The following is a 26,823-nucleotide window of genomic DNA, read 5'->3' as shown; positions in this document are numbered from 1 at the left end:
GTGGTCATTTTAGCATTCTTCCTGAGCACCGTGCAAAGATCAGTCTTTTTTGTCCCCAAAAATGTCTCATTTTTAGCAGTTAAAATTTTTGGTCACACCTCTGTCCAGCCATGACAGGCAATGCTGTGAGCTGAAATCACTGGTTCCCCTGTCTTAGTATATAAATGAAGATATTCCTATAAATAATTCAGCTTTGTCATATGTATGTGAGTTTAGGTTTTCTTTCATATTATGTATACAGTATATCAGTACAATATATATATATATAACTTTGAAGGGTTTTTCCTAATTGTAAAAAATTTTTCTGACATTTTGTTAAAGCTGATCTCCAGGGAAAGCGAAAATCCTCCCTTGCAGTGGGGTTGACCCTGCAATGCAAGGGCTAAATACTGTATGTGTTTTGGTCTAGAGCAGTGTTTTTCAACTTTTTTCCAGTGAAAACACTCTTTAAAATTGTGGACACTCTAGAGGCACCCTCTTCTAAAATGTAAAAACAAAACTAATATTGCAGCAGCATTCACACACGTAGGACACCAAATATTAGAACTGATTTATTCTTTAAAAGCAAATACCTTTTTTGCACACTGGTACTGACTCGTATTTCTTCATCATTTCTTCTTCCTCATTTTCTCTCCCGCACGCAACTAACGTGACCCCAGTGCTGACAGAGAGGGGTTGGGGTGTCAAACAAGGATGCTGTGCAGATCCTCCTTATCAATGACAACAATGGTTGTTAGGACACTGGCGGGTGGCCTGCACAGTGCCCATGGTTGTAATTTTGCACAATGAAAACCTGTTGCTTTGTGTAACAAAAACCAGGCTTGATCCACGCTGCCTTGTACACAAATGTTGGGCAATTTAGGCAAATTTTTAGGCATTTTGCCAAGGCACCCCTGAAGAACCCAGAAGGCATCTTGGTTACAAAAGGCTGTTCTAGAGTACTAGAAAAATAACTTTTGCTTACCTGAGGAGAGCACCAGCTGCCAGGAGAATCAAGGAATCAGGTAAGCAAAACAGTTTTTTTTCCCAGTACCCTAGACCTAAACAAGCATTTGATCCTTGTAGTCCAGAGGTAACCCAACTGCAAGGACCATTTTTTTTTCTAGGGGATAGGTTTTAAATATCAGTGTAAAAGTACTGCTTTGACTTAAAAGAAAGCGGTATCTTCAAGGTTTGTCCAAAGTACATAATTATCATGTACAGTGCTTAACCTCACTGAAGCTGTCAGATACTACCCATGCAGCAGCAATATTTAGTGTACATACACCAAGACAGTTGATATACATTTTAATTATAAACTTTGTTATAACAAAACATTTACAATTAGCACATATCACTTTAAAAACTTTATTAATCGGAAATCTTATTAAATCAGTGTTTTCGTTATGGTCTTTTTGACAAGTGTTAACATGTAAAACCATATCCATAGTAGGTGTAGAAAATGGTTTTATCTATATTGACATTTAAGAGTAGTGGTATAGGATTGGACAGCCTCAGTAAATAGCAGTAACCACAAAGTCTGTGTCTTGTCTTAATGAATCCCAGTTTTTGGTAATACAGTAGATAAAAGCTAAAGAGTCTGTGTTGTCTCTGTTTTCACTCTGAGTTTATCCCGATAATTGTTCCAAGACCGTGTAATCTATCACAGCTAAACAGAATGTTTTCCCACAAGGCACCATTATATCTGCAAATAACAGCTCTTCAAATTGAGGTAGTTGCAATTTAGATTGGCTTTACATTTTAACAAACTGCAAATAAGAATATCAGAAGTGTTTAGAGTTCCCAATGTCCATTTTCCATTCTTAGAATAAATCCTTAATATGGGAAAAAGTCTGTGCAGCAGATCTCAATAGACCCATATTGATGAACGTTCCATGGAGAGTGATACGTGAAATAGACTTATCAGTTACACTGCAGGACATCTGCTTAGACTGATGGCACCATGGAGTTTTAAGGTTTTAATATCTTTCTTATTGACTTTCAGGTTCTTCATACAGCCCTCAAAGGATCTCTTGACCGGAAGCCATGGCATTTCCAAGGCATCTGTAAACACACAAAATATCTTATAAGCATAATATGAATAGACCAGACAAGTACAAAGGTGTTCATGAAGTATGTAGACCCTTAGCAACACATTACAGCATTAGGCAGCTGGACTTATTAGGCGTAGAGCACATTTTTAAAGCACGCTTGCCCATTTGCAGAGTTGGAGCAGACAAAGAACCTGTTGTTTCTGGGTTGCTTACAGAATACACATTTGTTTGATTTTAGAGGCCTTAAGCCTATATTTAAAATGTCTGTTATCCTAGGCACACGTGCAAAATGATGCCCTTTCATATAACATGACGGACAGGCGGACCCGATCGGTCCACTGATATGAAAGGTCATGACAACATGTTTACAGCTTTATATGCACATTACAGTATATACTCGAGTATAAGCCGAGTTTTTCAGCCCATTTTTTTGGCTAAAAAAACCCCCCTCGGCTTATACTCGAGTGAGCCGTAACTTCCATTAGTAAAACAGCATGTGTAACAGCGTGTGTCTCCTGCTGTGTATGCAGTCTGTTCCGCTGTCCATTGTAAGAAAGCCCCGCCTCCTCCTCATCTCTGATAGACAGAACGCTGATACAGTTTCCCAGCATTGTATCAGTGTTCCTCTAGCTCGGACAAAGAGGAGGAGGGGCTTTCTTTCAATGGACGGCGGAACAGACTGCATACACAGCGGGAGACACATGCTGTTACACACGCTGTTTTACTAATGGAAGGTACGGCTGCAGATTGGCACAGTGACACTACAGATGGGCACAGTGACACTAGAGATGGGCACAGTGACACTAGAGATGGCACAGTGACACTAGAGATGGGCACAGTGAGACTACAGATGGGCACAGTGAGACTACAGATGGGCACAGTGACACTACAGATGGGCACAGTGACATTACAGATGGGCACAGAGAGACTACAGATGGGCACAGTGAGGTGAGGGTGCAGATGGGCATTGTTTACCATGTAGCTGCTGCATTTTCCCACCCTTGGCTTATACTCGAGTCAATATGTTTTCCCAGTTTTTTGTGGTAAAATTAGGTGCCTCGGCTTATATTCGGGTCGACCTATACTCGAGTATATACAGTATATTTCACTTTACAGACCATTATTTACAGTCTTTGTATGAAATACTGCTGTGTTCAGATCTGTATTAATTACAGTTCTGAATGCAGCATATTGTATGCCCATGTAAAGAAAGAGATTAGGGTCAGTTAGGAAAATGCATTTTAATTCCAATTGCTAGCTCTTTGGCAGTTAACCTTTTTGATGTCTTTTTTATTCTTATTATTGAGGCTTTTTTGTCCATTTATTTTGAGGCAGTCACTTGTAGCAGGATGTCCCATTCATTGTAAACTTTTTTCTTTTGCTACAAGGCTTTCTTTTAAGAAAAAACATGGGCCTTTGTTTTAAGGTGTTGGTAACTTGGGGGTTTGTATTTATACTGGTTTTTATTTAATGTTGATGTGGCCTTTTTTAAGTTTGGTCTGCTCAACGTGGGACATTCATTAGTTACATTCTGTTTTTGGACCTGGCACAGCCCACACTGCATGGGAAAGAAAATGCCCAGAGTTCAGTTTGAAGGAAAAAAACTAAGTGAAAGATCAGTGGGCACCTAAACCACCTCACATTATAGCATTCAGTTTCACTGAATCCCCCTTATCCTCGTAGATTTAATAAAAGTCTGACATACAGCAGTTAGGCCTATCATCTCTAAATAAAACTGTCCTTCTGTTTGCTAATTTTACATGGCTGTATGCTCTGCAATATATTAATTTTTGTAGTAAAGCTCCAGCCAGTGTTGTGGTGTTTCTACTAAATTTGGGCCTAGACTTTCTATTTAAAATTGTCCTACTGCTGGACAAATTTATACTGCACAATTAACTGTGGCCCCTTAATTCTTGTATCAAAACACCTGTTGTATTCTTTTTCTTTAGTACATTTTAGCAAATTTTTCCTGATTTAAAATTGTTGCATGAAAAGACCCTCTACCCATTTTATGTTTTTTGTGTATATAGCATATGTCCTTCAAGCAGTGTACAGCTTACCATGTCTTTTGTATACAGTACATTAGTTTGCCTGTTAGTCCTAAAAATGGCCAGAATTTAACATGATTTATCTCCTTTGTACTTCATTGAGATATGCCTCTAAGACCGGGTCGCCAAATTTTTAAACAAGATTCACAAAACACTTGGTGAATCAAACCAGGAAGATTTACCATCACTACTTTTAACATACATAAGCTGTATCATTGCATTGATTATGAGGAACAAGGTACCCACACCTTCTTAAAGAAGATTGCATTGAATTACCTGGAACTCCCCCAATGTACAATGAAGCCTTAGTACTTGATCGCAGTGCAGAGTTGGAACCAGCTGTCTGCTTGGTCTCATTGTCTAGATAGAGATGAACAGCATTTCTCTTCTGACTCACTAAAAAATAAAGACACCATTAATAGTTATGTTACTTTAACTCATAATGGCTCAACGTGCCACTCAGTATAAAACAAATGTGTAAAATGAATGATAATTCTTTAGCATTTGAAAATACAACAGTGCATGCAATAAAATCTTAATGCCTGAGGTTTTATCAAGCTTTTGAATGCACTTCTCTCTTGGCTGAGGTTCATTCTGCAAAACTAATTGGGCAGATAAATTCAGCACAATAATAACTGCTAGTTACTCTCAGGCTTGTATGGCTTTGGGAGGCTGTTTTAAATATTTCATATTTTGAGCATACAGTTGTAATGCTGACGAACAAATACAATGATATTATTAGTCAATATTTTATTAAAACCAGACTAACGGGCTTGTCTACTTGGTGATTGAAGTTAGTTTAACCTGCTTATATTTTACTGTCGCTTGTTCCTTTCTCCTATGTATCAACATTCTAATTCATTTTATAAAACTTTCCTACCTACATACCTTATTTTAGACCCAGCGACATCTTCACTGGTTCTTCACATGGCTGGTGGGAGTAACCCACCAAATATCAAAATACCTAAGTGGTTGTCAGTTTGGAGATTTGGGCGTTACTAACCAGGCTGCGTTGCATGAGAAGCACTTTAGGTAATTCACCACCTAATGCTGAACCTCCATGATTGAAAGAACTGAAATTCAATGAATGAAAGGAATGAGCCAGTAAGGTCAAGGAGGAATGAGCTAGTTGATGCTGAGAAGATGATGCTAAAAGGCTCACTGTGTCTAGTGAAATCAGAGTAAGCAATTTCAGTACAGGAGGGGAGCCTGTACAACTGTGCAAGACTAAGGCTCAGTTAACACTGCCGCATCCTGAAAGTCACTCGACTTGCATTGTGACTTTGCAAGGCGACTTGAGTACTGCTTAATAGAAGTATAGAATAGAAGAGAATAGAAGTCGCCTTGAAGTAGTACAGGAACCTTTTCAAAAGTCGGAGCGACTTCAGTAGTGCTAATTAAGACAGCTATCATTGACTAACATAGGATTTCACATGTCACGCGACTTGGGGGTCTCTCAAGTCGGATCCCAAGTTGCAGCAGTGTGAAGCGAGCCTAAGGGTAAAGCTGGAGTGCAGCTGTAAAGGGAAATAATACGGTATTTTCAATGAGCACATATTTTGAGTTACTGTAGTCCTTTTTGGTTGATTTTCCATTTTTCTACAAGTTTGTTCTTCCATTATTTATTTTTTTGATTCAAATACAGCAAATTTTAGATTTGCCACTGAAGATAGTAGATAGTGGGTTGATGAAATTGCTGTTAATAACAGCTGAGATGAGATATCAGTTATACAGGCAGTACATTGTTTTCAACTGGACAAACTCTAAGGTCCAAGTTTTTTTTTTTTCATTTAACCCAGCGAGTTAAACAAAACAAAAACGGACAGATTTCCGTACCAACACAGGTGATGTTAGTATGGCTATCTCCCCTGCTGTGCTATTATATTCTGACAGGGGGTCTCCCCCTGTCATTGGCTGCAAGCGCTGATCAGATGCTGGTTTTCCAGCATGTCACTTCGACAAAGCTGGTTGTTAGATTGGCTAGATTAGATCTGTTAGACTAATTGCTGTACACATTGACCGATTTTCAAACAGTGTGTATCCAGCTTTAAGCAGCCCATACACTGATCGAAATTCTGCCTGTTCGGCAGGGATCAGCTTGAATTCCAATCTGTGTGTGACTCTGCTTGTTAATTAACTTCTAACGGGACATCCCGGAAAGCTTATTTGCACTCACCCATCAGTGTATTCTGACAGCTGTAGGTGCCTTTGTCCTGGTGGGGAGCATTCTTTCATCCACCTTGTTTGTGTGGATGGAGGAATCGTTTCGTTTTTTTTTTTTATTTTAAATGTTAAAAAAATTTGTTTATGGCCAGCAAATCATGTTAAGATTTTCTCTCATTCAGCGTGAATGGAGAAATTCCCCCTTTTTGGCTATTGCATTCAGACAGCTGCAGTTGTTACAATTGGAGATGCTTGCAAGTTAGAGAAAATCTCCCCCATTGAGGGCAATTCCCATATTAAGCTGACTATACACTAGCAAACTTTCATTCATACAAACATATAAAAAGTCTTTGTACATTCTTTGAATGCATGTCATACAAAAGTACTTTAAAATTGTGTTTAGTTTCTACAATCAATTTTAGGATGAATGTAATTTCCCAAACAAAATACATAGACTGTTAGAAATTTATATGAAAAATTTTCCATCTGGTTCCTTCAAATTTTCTTGTCAGTACGGTTGAAAACAAACATCAATTTCAATTTGCCCCATTGTCAACTAGAAAATCAAACTAATGTTCCTAAAATTGGGAACAAAATTCTATTAGTGTAAAGCCAGCTTTAGACAGATGTCACCAGAACAAATATCCCATTTGGAAGCTTTCCCCTCACCTCATGACAACTTTATGACTTTGGATTTACAATCAACTTCTGTCTCAGTGACATTGGTTACCGGGACAAATAGCGAGAGTGAATATCCCCAGTGGAAGCACAAACAGACATAAACTTGACAAAGGGTCTACAGTAATCGTTCCCCTTTGCCTTTACATACAATGTATTGCACATTGATAAACATGCTTACATCAAGCTGGTCTCTAACATGTTTTTCTAAAAAACGCTCAAAAGACTATACATTCCCTTTAAAGTAGGACTCCAGGTAAGCAGAGAAAAATACATTTATTAAATATGCAAACAATTTTTTTGATTTGTTTTAAAAATTTGTGTTTTGCCAATCTTGTGATTTACACAATCCCGCCATGCTGCATAGCCAGGATGGGCATACCAGTATTCATTGCTGCAGTATCATCTGCCTTCTCATTGGATACTAAACTGGTATTATCATACTTCTGATGTAAATTCTAATGGTAAAGCAAGCTAAAAATGTAAATTAGAAACAGTGTGCTACCATCCTGACTGTGCAGTATACCTGAACATAATTATACCTGTACATCATGATAGTTTACCCCTTTTTTATGCTGTATATATGTAGTTCAGCTTTGTATTTAGCAATAATCACATACAGCTGTCTTCTTGGTTTGGAGTGTCTGTGTGTTTATTAATAAATACAAGGACACTGGTAGTTGGAAATTGTTCTCACCTGTTATGGTATGCCATTTGCCATCACACAACACCCCTGGAGAAGTAACTGAGGCTTTAAAAGTACCAGCACCATTATTAATAGACATGGTTACCTGAAAAAAAAAAAAACATGAAGTAAAGAGTTGGACATATAAATCGTGTTTCTTTAGTAGTAATTGGTTTATATCAGATTTACTGTGTCAAAATTCATCAGCCCTTATTAGCTGCAAGATGCTGCAGTCCTACGATGTGCATACAGTTTGACCTGGATATAGAATATTTGTTGCCCTGATGCAAAAGTCATGCAAAAGGGCTATCCTGAAAGGCAATTAAGAATAATTTTGACATTAAAAGTGCTCTTTATTTTATAACATCCTCTAGATGCAAAGAGGGAAGGAAGGATAGCGCACATGCAATTTCCTCTTATCTGGTAAAGCTCGCCATACATTATGCAATTTTCTTTCCTTTCCAGTCCCTGCTAAACTGGTTAAGATTCAATCCATCTATGGCCGACTTAAAGCGATATTAAAGCCTTGTTTTTTTTTAATAACAAACATGTTATACTTACATTCTCTGTGCAATGGTTTTGCACTGAACAGCCCCAATCCTCCTCTTCTTGGGTCCCATGCTGGTGCTCCTGGCCCCTCCCTCCTACCTAGAGCCCCCACAGCAAGCAGCTTGCTCGGGGGGCACCCAAGCCAGCACACACCCGAGATGCGGCTCTGTGTGTCCATTCACACATGGAGCCGTGGCTTCGCTCCGCCCCCTCCGTCTCCTGATTAGCTCACTGGCTGTGATTGACAGCAGTGGGAGCCAATGGTTCCTGTTGCTGCCAAAAGCCAATCAGAAGTGCAAGTCCCCGGAGAGGCAGAGCTCTCCTGGACATCGATGGATCGAGAGGGGGGCTCAGGTAAGTATTAGGGGTGGAGGGCCTGCTGCACACAGAAGGTTTTTTACCTTCATGCATAGAATGCATGTAGGTAAAAAAAACCTTGAGCCTTTGCAACAACTTTAACTCCTATGACATATTTCAGGATCTGCTGTACTGTTCAAGGACCTGTAGTTGTCTTCACTCCATTGTTCCCAAGGAGACAACTGTTCATTTATGGCCTGCCCGAGGCAGCACTAGTAATTAGATAAGCACAATAAATGTCTTACCTTCCCGCTATCCATGTAAAGGCTCAGTCTGTTGTCTGTTTTGTCCCCTAGATGTAATAATACATTGGATAGGTCTTGTGGTCGGATTTCAAAACTAATTTCAAAATCAAGTCCTGTGTCGAAAGTACTATCTATAAAAAGAAAAAAAAATGAGGTTAACCTCGTCATCTTATCTAGTGAAAATGGCGGATATTGTTTATTGGCAATTTTACCTACCTGCAACGATGTATCCCACCTCTTGAGCAAAATACATTCCTGGTTCAAAAGAGCCTTCATAACATGGGATGACACCGACTGTGTGGGATGGTTTGTCTAAGGGCACCTCATTTATCTTTGCATTTTTCAGACAACCAGTAAAGCTTTTCTTTGGCATACCCTGAAATATATAAGCTTGCTTAGTACAACCGTTTTAATAGCTGTCCTTCCCTTCAGTGCCCATGCTTCGAGCTGTAGGGCCATAATACTTCCAAGAACTAACTGGACCCTCTTATCAAGCACATACTGTAGCTAATGCACCAGAATTGTTAGGTTCTTTTAAAGGTCAGCCCACCCACAGGTGATTTCTCAGTAAGGCCCCTTTCACACGGGTCTGATCAGGTCCACCTGTCAGTTTTTCAGATGGACCTGATCGGACCCTCCATTCCTGCCTATGGAGTGGTGGATGTCAACAGTGACATCTGCCGCTATCTGATACGATCCTGTCCACAAAATCTAGACGGATGGTGATCCTATTTTCTATCTGCCTGGCTGATCGGATCGGATGGGATTGGATGAAAATGGACAGTTTGTCCATTTTCACCTGTTTTCCCCATAGGGGAAAGAGCGAGACTGGGTCCGTCTCTGCTCTGCACAGTGAGCGGACATGAACCTGTCATCTGCCTGCTCAGCGGGGATCAGAGGAGGGCTCCCCCGCTGAGCAAAGCAGATTCAGCAAAACGGAGGCGCCCGTATAAAGGAGCCTTACAGGCACAGTCTAGGGAGCTTCTTACATACTTTGAATAATTCAACTATTATAGGGCGTACACACGGTCGGACTTTGTTCGGACATTCCGACAACAAAATCCTAGGATTTTTTCCGACGGATGTTGGCTCAAACTTGTCTTGCATACACACGGTCACACAAAGTTGTCGGAAAATCCGATAGTTCTGAACGCGGTGATGTAAAACACGTACGTCGGGACTATAAACGGGGCAGTGGCCAATAGCTTTCATCTCTTTATTTATTCTGAGCATGCGTGGCACTTTGTCCGTCGGATTTGTCTACACGCGATCGGAATTTCCGACAACGGATTTTGTTGTCGGAAAATTTTATCTCCTGCTCTCCAACTTTGTGTGTCGGAAAATCCGATGGAAAATGTCCGATGGAGCCCACACACGGTCGGAATTTCCGACAACACGCTCCGATCGGACATTTTCCATCGGAAAATCCGACCGTGTGTACGGGGCATAAGACTGCCTGGCTCTTTCTGTCCATTTTGGAGTCTCACTACAAAATTGGTATTTATATTTAACATACAATTCATTCAAATTTCATACCCTAGTAACTGCCGTATCAGCAATTCAAGCTCAGAAATCTATGGTCCGGAATGACATAACAAAACAGAGAGCAGATTCAAATTTTCAGCATCTACCAGAGAAAATTGAGTACTGTTCGTGATACTTATTTTATTTGCACTAACATAAATTTTTCAGGAAAACCTTTCGGGGTATGTCCCCTTCTTCAAGGTCCAAGCAGTACTGATTCACAAATGTTTTAGCAGAATGTTAAGATGTTAAAAAAAATAAAGCAGCAGAGCTAGAGAGATAAGACAGAGGGAGCGCTATAGACTGGAGGGGAGGGGGGGGGGGGGGATGATAGTTAAAGAGGAGGTGGTAAAACTGTAGTATAATGGGTAAGGAAACCAATATCTAAATTTAGGCCATTATTTTTTGTGTCAAAAAGAATTATCATTCTTAGTTCAAACGTTTTCCTTTCCTGGATAGGTCTGATATTCCCTTTAAGAACTAAAACATTGAGGTCTTCTATAGTGTGGTCCGGTTGTGAGAAGTGATGTCCCACAGGTGTGTAGAAACTGTCTTCTTTCTGCACACCTGAATCAGTACTGCTTGGACCTTGAAGAAGGGGACATCCCCGGAAAGCTTGTCCTGAAAATTTTTATGTTAGTGCAAATAAAAAAAGGATTATGGACAGTACTCAATTTTCTCTGTCACAATTGCACTAATTTGGCTACAATCACCTCAGCATCTACCAGAAAGCTGAGGTATCGGTTTTTGTTGCACTGACACATTCATGCCATGAACATACAGAAATTTATGTAGTGAGGGTTCATGCTGACTGAGCTATAACTCATACTTTAAAATATAGTATCTTTCTATGTAGGGCTAATGTATATGATTAATTATTACCTGTACTTTAAGAGATGGAACGCCACCAAGATAAAGTAGTGTCATAGCTTCCAGGCTGAACTGTTTTTTCATACTTCCTTTTCGAGCCTTTAAACCATCAATGACAAGTCGGCCATTGAGCCCATCCCAGCTAAACACAACCTTTAAACATTAATTAGTTGGATGAGATTTAATAATATATTGCAATATAATAATCATCATTAGGAAATACATATATTGAAAAAAGATTCACATGAAATTAGATGAGAAAAAACATTTTTGAGTTTTGTTGAGTTGAGTTAAAGTGTTACTAAACTCAGGGTCCTGCATTCACTATATCTGGTCTCCTACAGTACACAGAACATGAAACTGCAATTATTTTAGGAAATATAAACTGCTAAATACCTTTTCTCATCAGCAGTATATAGCAGTCTTGTGACTTCTATCAGTGTCTGGTTAAAGCTTGTAGGAGGAGTTTTCACTCCACTCTGACTGTTCTATGAGGCTGCAGGACCCCTGACCCTCTGTCTGGACAGTGCTAATTGGCCCTGTGCTGATCACATGCACCCTCTCAAGAGAAAAAAAACTCTCTAGCAATACACACCAAAGAGAGCATGTGCAGAGTGACTCCAAAGGCTCTGTCTTATCAGGAGATGGATTGGGGACAGTAAAAGGGGGAGGATCAGAAAAGACAGGATCAAACAGCCTTTTTACACAATGCAGAGGATTAACCCCTTAGGTTTCACAGTGAGTATAACAAGCAGGCTTTACTGTATATACAGACTGATTTTACTGTTGTGGGTTTAGTAACACACTGATTATTATTTAATAATCAGTATGGAGGAAAATTTATATTAAAAACATTAATGACCATAGAATTAACATGAAGAGTGATGCCATATATACTTTATAAGGGGATACTTGTGAAATCATATGTATAATTGCTCCAAGTACTTAATGAGATATCACATGATTGCACAAAAGGATGGCGGTATTCTCACATAAAAGCATTCCTTCCACAGTGACTGTATTTCAACAGAGATATTGTGATTATTCTTTCATTGTCTTTAGATACTATATACCAACATTCTCAACAACAAAGAAAAATTAAAAAAAAAAAAAAAAAAAGTAAAGCTTTTGAGTCAGCAAAAGATGCAAAGTGGCAGATTTCCTAAGCAGCTCTTAATGCAGCATCTAAAAGGGGATAACCAACTGATAAGCATTTAATGTTGGAGGGAGACAGAGGATTTCACAGCATCTTAAGTCCTCCTGTAAAGAACCTAAGTTCACACTGAATGCAACTCTGAAACTGTGCTACTTTACTTGAAGTGGCACGATTTCAGAGCCGCAGGTTAGTGCGGTTTCAGGTGCGACTTGCCTGACATCTGTGCGACTTCATGCACAGATGTCTATGCAAGTCGCACTTGAAATCGCAGAAAATAGTGCAGGACTCTTTTTTTTAAATCAGTGCGGCACTGCAAAGTTGGAGTCGCACTGATTTTACCAGTGGGTACAGACAGGTAACAGACATGTAACAAAAATGGTGAAAGATTTGGGGATAAAACATATCGAGAGCGACTTCGGGGAGACATGATTAAAACCTTTAAATATATCAAGGGGGTGAATAAGGTTTAAGAAGGCCGTTTTTTCAATATGAAACCAAAATCAAAAACACAGGGACATGACCTCAAACTAACTGGAGGGGAGTTCAAAACTAATCTTAGAAAATATTATTTTACTGAAAGGGTAGTTGATACTTGGAATAAACTTCCAGCAGAGGTGAGACAGTCAACAGTAAATGGCTTCAAACATGCTTGGGACAAACATAAATCTATAGGCAGACAATAAAGTTAACAAAAAAAAAGAAAAAAGGGCAGACTCGATAGACTACTCAGTTGTTTTCGGCCGTCACTTTTCTATGTTAGTTCCACTGCTGACAATAGGATGCGACATGTCATGCAATTTGGAACTGTCAAATCGCATGACAAGTTGCATGTGTGAATGGGGGGCTGAGACCTATTTCCCAGTATCCACAGGCCTTACAGGACCAAAATCTGATTATTTTTTTTAAGTCATTTGTACCTGTCTGGCCAGATTTTACTAGCTAATGGTGCTTAAAGAGGAAGTAAAGCCTCTGAAAAAAAAAAATATATATACACCCTGCAAGACAAAGGCATAATGAGCTAGTATGCATAGCATACTAGCTCATTATGAATTACTTACCTGAGATCGAAGCCCCCCGAAGCGACCCTCTGACGCGTATCTTCCGGGTATAGCGGCTCTGGCGCTGTGACTGGCCGGAGCCGCAATGACATCACTCCCGTGCATGCGCATGGTGCCGCCACTAATGGCAAGATCGCCGTTAGAAATGGCACGCTCAGTGCGCCTGCGCCAGATGTCTACGGTGCATGCGCTGTAGACATCGGTGCCGCTATTTTTGCAAATATCTCCTAAACCTTTTAGGTTTGGGAGATATTTCTTGCACCTACAGGTAAGCCTTAATCTAGGCTTACCTGTAGGTTAAAATGGCTTTACAACCACTTTAAGGGGGTGTCTGTAAAAGGTCTCATACTGGTGAACACCGAGAGCTGTAGGGGGATTAACCCCGATCATACTGTCACAAGCAATCAGGGTGTTTCTATTGTAACCGGAACTTTTCTTTCAACATTTTCTATCACACTTGCATGTCATAATGCATGCTTTATTAATAAAAATGATATCGGTAAATACGTACTGTATGCCACTTTCCATCGTTGTATTTGTCTTGGCTTCTTATTTTTATCTTGTTGTCTTTAGTTCCCAAGGAAAACACAAAGTGCCCCTTGGATATATGAAGAGCCAAGTGACTGGATGCCTGTTTGTCAGTCATTAAGAGTATCAAGCCGGACGGTTTGACAGTGCGTACCTCCAATGAGAAATGTGACCTGCAGAGCAAGAGAGAAAGCAGAATTGTCATATTGTCATTTTAATAAAACATCCTAGCTCTAATCTCCATCCCCAACCACTGTTCCCATCTGCTGATATGCATAGCGATCAGTGACATGTGATGGCAACAGAAAGGACAGATGTGGTTTTGATGTGCGGGTTGTGATTGACAGCCTGACTTCACCTTTTCTATGCTGTGCAAGAAGCAAGATGGGGGCACCCAATGGAGGAATAACTGGGTCACAGAAGACAGAATGAAGCATTGTGCTTGTTCACAGATTTACAAAGGTTGAATGATTCACATTTTACAGTGGCTTCTGTAAACCAAGAAAAATAAGTATTTCTAACATATCACCACCCTAATCTTAACAAAAGTCTTGAAATTTCACTTCTGGTGCATGTTAATATTATGTTATGGGAAATTGGTGTATTGTTAGATGCTTTAAGAGAAGCCATCCATTAAGTAATACTCTGTAGCTTCTGTAATCCAGCATTCTATGACTTATGGAATAATAGTGTAGATTTGTGTTAGCCTCAATGAGTTTATTTTGTGTTGGTTTTTTGAGCTTTTGGCTGCAGCCTTCCCCTTCATAAACAATTTGGGGTTGATTTACTAAAACCGGAGAGTGCAAAATCTGGTGTAGCCCTGCACAGAAACCAATCAGATTCCAGTTTTTATTGGAAAAGCTTAATTGAACAAGTTAGAAGCTGATTGGCTACCATGCAGAGCACCAGATTTTTCACTCTCCAGTTTTAGTAAATCAACTCCATTGAGTTCCCTGAGCCTTCAGTCTGTCTGTGGACCTCTGTAATATATGTATTCTGCTTTAATTGACAAGGTACTTATTATCATCTTGTTCTAAGCATAATAAAAAAACATCTGCCAAAGACACTTTTGTGCTCTCAAGAAAGTAATTTTGCAGGTTATATTTACAAGACAACAGCTCGATCGATTTCTCATCCTGTAATAGTCTTACCTCTCTTTGAAAATCTGCTTGTTTAGATCATAGACCAAGTGGCCTTCTGGAGAATCACCAAACATAAAGGATTCCAGAGAAGATGTCAAGTTTGCGTGAATAGGACAGCTCTTCCGAATGCTCTTCAGGTTCGGGTCATACTGTTTCAAGAGACAAATAGGTCAATTTACTAACATTTTTTCTTAGAGGTGTATTTATAAAGCAGTGCATCTGACATTCACTAAATATTTGAATCAATCGGATCTATTTAGTGCACATGTTTTAAACATTTAATCAATCAGTGATTGATTTACTACCAGTGAATATTTGGTGAATTGCACACTCACTGCTTTATATTTATAAATATGCCCTTTGGCATACCTGTCATACATGAATAGTAGTGTAATACAAGACATTTCAGCAGGCTGAAAACCTTGCATGTACTGACTAATTAGAATTTTTTCCAAGGTGTTCATTCTTTTTTTTTTTATGCAAATTGTGTAAACAAAAATCGTGTTTTTTTTTTTAAATCTTTGCACATAACTGGGTATTTAAAGTAAACATAGATTTGTCGTATTCAATAAGCGGAACAATCTTCACTAATTTTCTACTTCAACCTCAATGTGTTCTTTTTTATTATTTTGTTAGGTAACTCATTATTAAAACATCATCCTTTCAAGTACTGCATAGGTTTCTCCCTACTCAATATCTAAATAGGTCCTAATGGATTTCAAGTGGTTCTAAAGGCAGGTTTTAATACATTTATGCATTCTATGCATTAAGGTAAACAATCTTCTGCAAGCAGCCCCCCTTATACTTACCTGGGCCCAATCTAGATCTAGTGATGTGCATTAGAGCTGAGAATCTCTTGTGTCTCTCTCTCCTCATTGGCTGAGACAAAGCAGCGGGAGCCATTGGCTCCTGTGGCTGTCAATCACAGCCAGTGAGGAGGGAGCAGGGGTCAGGGTTGAGCCACACGATAGACACACAGAGCCAGCTCAGGAGCAAGCACACATGAGTGCTCCCAAAGGCAAGTGGCTTGCTGTGGTGGCACTTGGCGTAGAGGAGGAGATCAGAGCACCGACGGGGGACCTGAGAAGAGAAGGATCGGGGCTGCTCTGTGCAAAACCATTGCACAGAGCAGGTAAATATAACCTGTTATTTTAATTAAAAATATTGTGCCTTTACCAACACTTTAACCATTTTAGGCTTAAGGCTGTAGTCATGTTGAAAATTAGAAAAAAATAACTTTTCCCCTACAGGGCAATGTTATAATGTGCTAGTATGCACCGCATACTAGCACATTATGTGAAACTTACCTTAAAACGAAGCCCTGCAGCGGTATGCCGTCACCGACAGAGCTTCCATCTTCACCTGGTCTTCATTCCGGGTTCACAGGCTCCAGTCCTTTTCAAATAGTCAAACCGCGATTACATCACTTCCACGCATGCGAGCGGGATTCACAGAGCTCTGAAGGAATGGCACGGGTATGCTGTTCCTTCAGAGCGTATGTGTCGGTAATGTCACTGACTGCTACACAAGTAAATATCCCCTAAACGGTGCACGTTTAGGAGATAATTTCAGTACTTACCGGTAAGCCTTATTATAGGCTTACCTGTAGGTAAAACATAAGCAATAGACTTTACTACCACTTTAAATGGGTTTCACTAGGGGATGCAACATTTTCTTTCAGAAATGCATATAACTATAAATTAACCTCACTGTACACTTTTTGTAAGAAATGCACAAAATATCTATATTATTAAAAATAAAAAAGTATAGACAGAAGATTTTGCATTACCATGCCAAAGTCATTAAGGCTGAGCCTTAAAGACTGCTTCATTTCTTTCAGTATGAGAGGCAATGGGGCCTCGTCTTGCTTGCATGTTCCTAGTGACACTTTACTTTTCTCTGTGTTCACAGCAAGGTCCTGAATAGCAGGCTTTTGTTGTGCTCTAGAAATAAATAAAAGAACAGATAACTATTAATATAGAACTTAAATACTGAAAATTGAAAAAATACTAGTACAGTTAAAATAGAACTGTCAGTGGATCCTAAAGGAACTGAACTCTGGAAGATGCTGCCCAAAAAATGGCAGGTAGAGGACAAAGAGCTAGTTATCAATTTTGTCTGTGCTCTCCCTGAAGTTGATTTTTCTGTATTATCGATTTAACATGTTTTGTTCTGCACTATGACTATGCGTAGAGGTGGTCATTTTAGTGAAGGAAGGGCTCCTTCCTCTTACCAGAGTCTCTAGCAAAAAGAACAGCGAGCAACAGCAGGAAAACCACACATCCCAGGCTAATCTGCTAAGCCTAGCAGTCAAAGCCAGAAATCCCTGAGATCTTACACCACAGACATACAGCAATGAAGCTTTAACCAAAGAAATGTCTAAGAACCCTACCATAGCAAGTGCACTGCTATTCTTTAAAGATGAATCCCAAACTGGGGCACTGCTTAGGGAGAAATGACATTTCTAGATGTTTCCTATAACATAGCAAATATTCATTTTTTGAGATCAGTTCCATTTTAAGTTTTAAGCAATGGGAAACATTCAGATTTCTGCTCCAGGCTGTAATTACCTTACCTCCAGAAGTGTACAGAAATGTAGGGACGTGATTCTTATGAAATATTTTAGGGGTATTAAAGGTCGTATGGTATAGGTATGGGTGCTGAAGTATTACTGCCACATCATATTTGGACTAGATAACTAGATCTGTTTTTGTATGGGAAACTTATCATGGATTTCCATTTCACACTTCTCCTATGATTGTTTATAGGCCATTGAGACTTATGTCTGACTGTAATTGTACAGCACCAGATTTTATCGGCAGATGGCACTGTTGTTGGAAAGAAAAACTCCTGCTACTAATTTCAGGAAACCATTAAGCCTGCACTAAAAGTTTTGTTTCTCTAGAGCAAGCTTTCTCAACCTTTTAACCCTAGAGGAACCCCAAAAATAGTCCTGAATAACAATTCATCAGGACTCAATAGAAAAAATTCTCCTTATATTGGTGGTCAATAGGAAGAATGTACCCCTTAAAGTGGTGCTCAGAATGCCACCCTTAAAGACAGCTAAAACGGTATATTTGGTGTCATGCTGCTGGCTTTGCTAAGTGGTGCTGAACCTTAAACTCTGTAGGCATCATCACATAGGTGGTTCATCAGCCGCAGCTTAAGGAACCCTTAGCAACCTCTGGAGGAACCCCAGGGTTCCACGGAACCCTGGTTGAGAATGGCTGCTCTAGAGGATAAAAAGGTGCAATACACAAGCAATATGCAACAATCAGGATGTGTAAGCATTGTTTTAACTTTACACTGCAATTGCTTTTCAGCCAAGCCAGGAAGATGAAGTGTTTCTGGTTGGCATATAAGTGACTGTGGACAGGTGAATATCTTAGTGCCTGTTCCTCTCAGTTAGCAAAATAGTCATCTCTGGTCAACCATATGCAGGACATTTACGTAAGAGGGCAATCTCTCAATCATACTGTTTTTCCAAGTTGACTGACATCCTCATATCTACTATGGCAGGCAGACACCTGCCAGCTGACAATGGCCGAGGTATTATTTAATCATTGAGTTAGGAAAATCTCTCAATTGCTATTGTTCTCCTTCCATATGCACTGACATCAATGGCAGAGCTGGCCTTTTTTTTTGTAGCGCAGCCCCAAGGGCATCCACATTATACCTGCCATCTAAAGTGTATAAGCAGTCTTAGTACATTATTTAGAATTGTTTGTTTTGCAAAGAGTGAGGAAGGTTTAGAATATCTGTCAATTTCTTTTTATTAATTTGATTGTCACTATGGGGAGATTTCCCTCCACTTCCCATCCCGGTAGCATGACAGCAAGCGAGTTAAAATCAACCCAAAGTGAGAGAAAATCCCTCCTTTGGGAATAGTCACTGGCACAGGTGCCCTCATTGGTAGATATGTCCCACCTGCTTCAGTGACAATTTTGGATTTCACCTCAATTTTTCCCGATGACAATTTTCAACGTGACAAATAATAAGAGTGGATTTCCACAACAGGACTGCAAAATCTGACAAAGGTTCTACATCTTCCATGGTCTTTCCAAAACTACAAAATACCTTTCTGGCTGATGAGTTCTTGTCAGTTTTCACCTGCTCTATACTACAACTAAAACTTAGGACATTAGATGCCACGGAATTGCCAAGAGGTGCAGTGGTCCAGCTGTAGTTTAAACCATAATACGAGCTCAAGTGTCGCGCAAAAAAAAACTTTATGCCCCACCACTGCGCTATGGTACGAAATAAGTAGTGATTAAAGCTGCCAACTTAAAAAGGAAAGATGATAACACAGTATTCTAAATAAATAAAATAGTGGCACTGTAAGTTAAAAAATTCTAAAGTATATTATATACCAATAATCTAATAATCTAATGCTAGCATTGACACATATATATAGAGAGAAAACTGTGAATAAATAACCTTCATAAATAACTGTAAACAGTCCGTGCAGTGTTGCAATTAAGCTTATTACATAAAGACCAAATCAAGTGAATGTGTTGAACAAGTGAATCCAAAGCATTCTTTAGTAAAGAGCTCCAGCTGATGTGGATCCAGTTTATCCAATCTGAGTGACCCCCTGGAGGGATGGTCATAATGCTTGTATGCCGCGCATGAGAGTGCAAGGCATATCTATTTGGTGAGTGCGGCTCCATTAGAGTGGAACACAATCACGATCGGTGTGGTGGAGGAGATTGTTTTGTGGCAGAGGAAGTTCACGTTAATAATGCTTTGGATTCACTTGTTCAACACATTCACTTGATTTGGACTTTATGTAATAGGCTTAATTGCAACACTGCACGGACTGTTTACAGTTATTTATGAAGGCTATTTATTCACGGTTTTCTCCATATATATTTATGTGTCAATACTAGGACTTTAGATTATTGGTATATAATATACTTTAGAATTTTTTAACTTACAGCGCCACTATTTTATGTAGTTAAACAAAACTTTTAAATAGCATATGCCCTGCAATTGGGTTGATTTACTAAATGCAAAGAGGCTGTTTACATAGCAAAGTGAATTTTAACTTTGCAAGGGAAATTTCCCCTAGTTTAGTGATTTCCACAACCAGTAACGTGCAAGCAGAAAAAAAGTTTTTTCGTGCTTAAACATGATTGGGTATCAGAATCAGAATACTTTATTAATTCCAAAGGGAAATGATTGCGACACAGCCACATTCAACAAAAACAACACAAGATCACAACAATAATTACCACAACAAGACACAATGACACAACAAAATTGCCATAACAGCTAGTCTATACAAAGTACATTTTACCACATTTACTAAGCTCTGCTAAGTGAAACTAAAACTAAAATTAAATAAAGTACAAATTCAGTTTGCAGAGTGAATATGCTCTTCTCTTTAGTAAATCAACTCCAATGAATTAGCAAAATTGATGTTTAGTTATTCTTGTATTAGTATAATTTTGGTGAAAGAGTAGTCATTTTTACAGTTTGTTTTCAAAAGACGTGCTGTCTGTTAAATAAGTGATCAGAATTAGAGGCTACAGGTATTTGGCTTAAAGTGCCCCTTGCAACCCCAAGTCTGACATGGTTATTGGGGTGCAGTACCCTGTCCAAAGTGTTATACATTTAATAGCATATTGTTTAACATGCTATGCATTACCTGGAAATGAAAACATTAGTCACACAGCCGTCAAATCCACTTCCTCCTAGGTAGACGTCAGTGGGTGATAAATTTGGAGATGTGGTGGAATCCGTTTTTTCTGTCACATCCTTGTCATCAACTAAAAGTGTCATCCTAATAAAAGAACAGAGATTGTCATTTATTTTAGCTTGTTTTATACATAATTAGTATATTTATTTTCGGGATTCACCCAATGATCATATTTTGAAGCATTTTGTCTGCTTGTTAATTATACAGTTGTATTGTGGGGATTGTATCTGTTTGTGTTCATTTACATGTAAGATCTTTTTCACCACAAATGTTGCTGTATTCATCACACATGCAAAGACAAAAGCCACTACACTATGCTTACGCAGGCCATAGATAACTCGATTTATTTTCCTTTCACCAAAATCACTTGAATAACCCATAAGCGCAGTCAGTGTTGATGGGGGAATGTCTCCTGCAGCGCAATTGTGTTCTCTTCCGCACGGAGCCTTCCTGGCCAGCAGAACACAATGATTACTGCTAGCAGCTATAGCCACAGGCAGTAATCAAATGTAAAAAACCCAACAGGCTGGTTGTACCCAAGTCAATGGATGGATCAACTTGGGTACAATCAGCCTGCCCATACATGGATCAAAATTAGGCCGGCTCCTGCTGAACTGGCTGAATTTTAATCAATGTATGGCTGGCTTTATATCCCTGGCAAAATCTGAATTAAATTTTCTGTTTAGACTGTCATCCCATTGACCTCAAATTTCAAAGTCAGTTATTTAGATACAACAGCCCTCTTACAAGGTTAGTACAGTGGCAGAACAGCACCAATCTTTAAAGCGGACCTTCAGTCTTTTTTTCCAACTTTCCATCTATTAAATCTTCTACCCTTGTTGTTTTAACTTTGGATAGTAAACCCTTTTTTTTTCTGCCAGTAAATACCTTATACAGCCCACTTCTGTTTCCTATCTGGTAAAAAGCCTAGGCTTATGACATCATAGCTCTCTCTCATTCTCATAAGAGTTTGCCAGGAAGGGAGGGGGGATGAGTCATAAGAGGGCCAATGAGAGCTGCAGAGCTGGAGGTGTGTGTCTGTGTAAATCCAGGAAGTGAACAGGCAGCAGCCTAAGCTGCTCACAGTTAAAATGGCTGCAGCCAGACTTAGTGGAGGGAGATTTCTGCAGCATATTTGGCAGGTACAGAATCGCAATATATATAAAATAATATGCAAAGTGGTTGGATGGAAGCGTCAGAATGGCAAATATGTTTTTATTACAAATTATGTGAGCAGACTGCAGTTCCTCTTTAAGGTGGTGCTGAGGGTAGAATCTAGAAAAATCTCTCTCTCTTCTTGTAAAATAATAATGTGCACATGTGGAGGGGGGAACTCTGTGTTACAGTGGGAAGCGCTTATAAGAGCTTTGAATGTACAACAAACATACTGTATATTCTATACGTTTTAAACAAGAAATCCAATACTTCAGCTGTAAATTTGATGTTTGGGATTGCTTTCACAATTTTATGACAACTTTTCAGAAAGTCACAAAGTTAGTATTTTAAAGCAGATGCTATAACAAAAGAAATTCCTCAAAAGCATTTTCTATAAAGACAAAGTTAAGGAAATTCTTTTTTTTTATATGTGCTACTTAAATCTAGGGATTTAGTACTATTCCAAGACAAAAATACAAGATCAAATTCAATGAGTCAAAAAATTCTAATCCTTTACTAATTATAATTTGAAAAAAAATAGCTTTAAAATATAAGGCCATGTACAGTGCCATACAAATAGTATTTTCACAGCTTAGCATCTCCATATATGAAATAAAGCAGTGGGTTTTTTTTTAGAAACTACAAAGGTGTTAATTAATCTCCAGGGACAGAGAAGAAATATTTCAGATAGTAACGTGTATTTAATCTCCTGCTGTTTCTGCTAAAATCCAACTGATTTATCATGGCACTTTCTATAAACAGTACTATCTGTTTTTGTGCTAGCAGCATTCAAAAGTTAACTTCTACTGAGATTAATATATGGGCTACATTTGCGTCATGACCCCTTTCAAAAGTAGTAGATGCCTGACCCAAAACAGATATGAAGATCAGGAGTGCTGACTTCACTTGAGGCATCATTGCTATTGCTGGATCAGTATAATAGTCAGACAATTGGCATTTTGATAATGAGTACTCATCAATACCCATGTTTCTTCAGTACAGGTTCCCTTTAGCCCACTTTGCATGAAGATGAAATTTAATCATTACATTTAATTGGATTCAACATGTTTTTGTATGACAACTTTATGTTATGAGGCTGGGTTCACACTGGTCCGACAAACGCTCCGACATTGGGAGCTCATGTCGCATGACGTGTGAAATTTAATGTTTCCCTATGGGAGCCGTCCTAACTGGTCCGACACAAGTCGTTCCGACTTTAGAAATGCTCCCTGTACTACTTTGGTCCGACTTTGATCCTACTTCAGCCTATTGACTATCATTGAAGTCGGATCAAAGTCGGATTGCCGTCTTGCATGATCCGACTTTGGCACGCGACTTGTGCTGAGATGTTCTTGAGGGGGAACTCCGCGCCAAATTTTAAATAAAAAACCGGCATGGGTTCCCCCTCCAAGGGCATACCAGGCCCTTGGGTCTGGTATGGATCTTGAGGGGAACCCCCTACGCCGATAAAAGCGGCGTGGGGGTCCCCCCCAATCCATACCAGACCCTTATCCGAGCAAGCAGCCCGGCCGGACAGGAATGGGGGTGGGGACGAGCGAGCGCCCCCCCCCCTCCTGAACCGTACCAGGCCGCATGCCCTCAACATGGGGGGTTGGTGCTTTGGGGGAGGGGGCGCGCTGCGGCCCCCCACCCCAAAGCACCTTGTCCCCATGTTGATGAGGACAAGGGCCTCTTCCCGACAACCCTGGCCGTTGGTTGTCGGGGTCTGCGGGCGGGGGCTTATCGGAATCCGGGAGCCCCCTTTAATAAGGGAGCCCCCAGATCCCGGCCCCCCACCCTATGTGAATGAGTATGGGGTACAGCGTACCCCTACCCATTCACCTAGGAAAAGTGTCAATTTAAAAAAAAACACTACACAGATTTTTAAAGCATTTTATTAGACAGCTCCGGGGGTCTTCTTCCGACTTCGGGGGTCTCTCCGGTTCTTCTCCACGCTCTCCGGATCTTCTGGCGGGCTCCTCCGCTCTCTTCTGCTCTTTTGCCGCTCTTTTGCTAAAGCGGAGGAGCCCGGTCTTCTGCCTTCTGCCTTCTGCCTTCTGCCTTCTGCCTTCTGCCCTCTTCTCCTGATGTTGACACGACGCTCTCCGGGGCTAGAATGCTCTCTGTGCGCTCTGCTCTGACTTATATAGGCGGTGACCCCGCCCCCTTATGCCGTCACAGTCCCTGGGCATGCTGGGACTGTGACGTTTTAGGGGGCGTGGTCATCGGGTGATGACCACGCCCCCTAAAACGTCACAGTCCCAGCATGCCCAGGGACTGTGACGGCATAAGGGGGCGGGGTCACCGCCTATATAAGTCAGAGCAGAGCGCACAGAGAGCATTCTAGCCCCGGAGAGCGTCGTGTCAACATCAGGAGAAGAGGGCAGAAGGCAGAAGGCAGAAGGCAGAAGGCAGAAGGCAGAAGATTGAAGACCGGGCTCCTCCGCTTTAGCAAAAGAGCGGCAAAAGAGCAGAAGAGAGCGGAGGAGCCCGGCAGAAGATCCGGAGAGCGTGGAGAAGAACCGGAGAGACCCCCGAAGTCGGAAGAAGACCCCCGGAGCTGTCTAATAAAATGCTTTAAAAATCTGTGTAGTGTTTTTTTTTTAAATTGACACTTTTTTCCTAGGTGAATGGGTAGGGGTACGTTGTACCCCATACTCATTCACATAGGGTGGGGGGCCGGGATCTGGGGGCTCCCTTATTAAAGGGGGCTCCCGGATTCCGATAAGCCCCCCGCCCGCAGACCCCGACAACCAACGGCCAGGGTTGTCGGGAAGAGGCCCTTGTCCTCATCGACATGGGGACAAGGTGCTTTGGGGTGGGGGGGCCGCAGCGCGCCCCCCTCCCCCAAGGCACCACCCCCCATGTTGAGGGCATGCGGCCTGGTACGGTTCAGGAGGGGGGGGGGCGCTCGCTCGTCCCCACCCCCATTCCTGTCCGGCCGGGCTGCGTGCTCGGATAAGGGTCTGGTATGGATTGGGGCGACCCCCCACGCCGTTTTTTCGGCGTAGGGGGTTCTCCTCAAGGTCCATACCAGACCCAAGGGCCTGGTATGCCTCTGGAGGGGGAACCCATGCCGGTTTTTTATTTAAAATTTGGCGCGGAGTTCCCCCCTAAAGATTCATACCAAACACAGTGCCGGCATTGGCGGGGATCCAAGTCGGATCCCCGTTCATTGAAAGTCGGACACATGCCGGCTTCATGTCGCAGGGCAAAGTCGGATCCAAAGTAGGACGGCTGTCGTGTCGCACCAGTGTGAACCCAGCCTGATACCTATTGCAGTTTATATTTTACATTATGTAGTGGGTTACCATGCTATAGTACACCATTATCAGAGCAAAAAGCTAATTTGATTACTGTAATTGTACTTACTCATCATTCTTCTTTATCACAGATACATAATGCATTGATCCATCTGCATATTTGCCCTTTGATTGTAGCTGATGATTTTTGGTATCTACAGTTATGATTCCATTCTTTAGAGAGACCCGTAGGTCATCAGACTATGGAAAGAAATGAACCACACACATTAATACAGCCAGAGATGAGAATGACAACATTAGCAAACATTTCTGTAGTCCAGTGAAAATGTTCCCTGTACAATGACTGTGAACTTCTGCAATCAAAAAAAGGAAAAAATATTGTAAAAGTACATACCTGTGTCTGGTGAGTAAGCAGAAAGGCATTGTTCTGAGGTGTTTGAAAACCAAATGATGCTTGAAAGACACCTGGGAAGGTGAAGCCATCTGGTTTCAGTCCCAGAGTTCCACCATTTGAAAACTCTGCTGATCGGATAATCTACACAAAATGACAACAATGTTAGTACAAACCCATGGAAACAATGCATACAAATGAAACTACATCAATCTGTATTTTGCAAACACACAGAACATAGAACAAAAAGACACTTATGCCGCGTACACACGACCAGACTTTCCGGCAGACTAGGTCCAACGGTCTTCCCGATGGACTTTCGCCAGAGTTACGGCGGACTTCCGAACGAATGGACTTGCCCACACACGGACTAAAGTCCATTCATTTTGAATGTGATGAGGTACGACGGGACTAGAAAAGGAAGTCAATCCCGCCGCTTTTATCGGCGAGATTGACACATTGCGAGCCCCGTCGCGGGAGCCAGCGCAGAGCATACAAGGCCCTTAGGTCTGGTATGGATTTTAAGGGGAACCCCCTACGCCGAAAAAATGGCCTAGGGGTCCCCCCAAAATCCATACCAGACCCTTATCCGAGCACGCAGCCCGGCTGGTCAGGAAAGGGGGTGGGGACGAGCGAGCGCCCCCCCCATCCTGAACCGTACCAGGCCGCATGCCCTCAACATGGGGGTTGAGTGCTTTGGGGAAGGGGGGCGCCCCACAGTCCCAGCATGCCCCGTGACTGTGACGTCATAAGGGGCGGGGTCACCGGGTGACATCACCCGGTGACCACGCCCCATGCCCATATAAGTCGTTGTGCACTGTGCACACAGCATTACAGCGGGAGAGAGTGTCATGTCAACATCAGAAGAAGAGAAGAGGAAACAAGACGATAGAGAAGATTGGGCCACCACTAGCAAAAGAGCGGTAAAAGAGCAGAAGATAGTGGAGGAGCCCGGCAGAAGAACCGGAGAGCGGGAGAAGAACCGGAGAGCGCAGAGAAGAGGCCGGAGAGCAGGAGAAGAGGCCAGAGAGAGCGGAAGAGTCGGAAGAGACCCCCGAAGATGGAAGAGACCCCCGGAGTTTCCTAATAAATTACTTTAAAAACCTGTCTAGTGTGTTTTTTGTATTGACACTTTTTCCCTCAGGTGAATGGGTAGGGATACGATGTACCCCATACTCATTCACATAGGGTGGGGGGTTGGGATCTGGGGGGCCCCCTTATTAAAGGGGCTCCTGGATTCCAATAAGCCCCCCCGCCCGCAGACCCCGACAACCAAT

The 26,823-nt window shown here is 41.2% G+C and overlaps 1 protein-coding gene across 1 annotated transcript in view; it reads right to left on the bottom strand.

Moving 5' to 3' along the window:
• Positions 1–1,333: 1,333 nt before the first annotated feature.
• LAMA3 (laminin subunit alpha 3) overlaps positions 1,334–26,823 on the bottom strand; it is a 271,677-nt gene continuing 246,187 nt past the window's right edge. The window contains exons 66-77 of the mRNA XM_073631481.1: positions 25,550–25,690; positions 25,265–25,395; positions 20,687–20,821; positions 16,826–16,979; positions 15,046–15,185; positions 13,878–14,067; positions 11,165–11,305; positions 8,975–9,134; positions 8,759–8,889; positions 7,620–7,713; positions 4,358–4,477; positions 1,334–2,043 (exon numbers count right to left, since the gene is read on the bottom strand). Of these exons, the coding sequence (XP_073487582.1) occupies positions 1,907–2,043; positions 4,358–4,477; positions 7,620–7,713; positions 8,759–8,889; positions 8,975–9,134; positions 11,165–11,305; positions 13,878–14,067; positions 15,046–15,185; positions 16,826–16,979; positions 20,687–20,821; positions 25,265–25,395; positions 25,550–25,690 (1,674 nt within the window). The 3' untranslated portion in view covers positions 1,334–1,906. The remainder of the gene's footprint in view (positions 2,044–4,357; positions 4,478–7,619; positions 7,714–8,758; positions 8,890–8,974; positions 9,135–11,164; positions 11,306–13,877; positions 14,068–15,045; positions 15,186–16,825; positions 16,980–20,686; positions 20,822–25,264; positions 25,396–25,549; positions 25,691–26,823) is intronic.

Source organism: Aquarana catesbeiana, linkage group LG05 (genome assembly GCF_042186555.1).
Source record: "Aquarana catesbeiana isolate 2022-GZ linkage group LG05, ASM4218655v1, whole genome shotgun sequence".
NCBI classification, from domain to species: Eukaryota; Metazoa; Chordata; class Amphibia; order Anura; family Ranidae; genus Aquarana; species Aquarana catesbeiana.
This window is presented reverse-complemented; position numbering and strand designations above follow the sequence as displayed.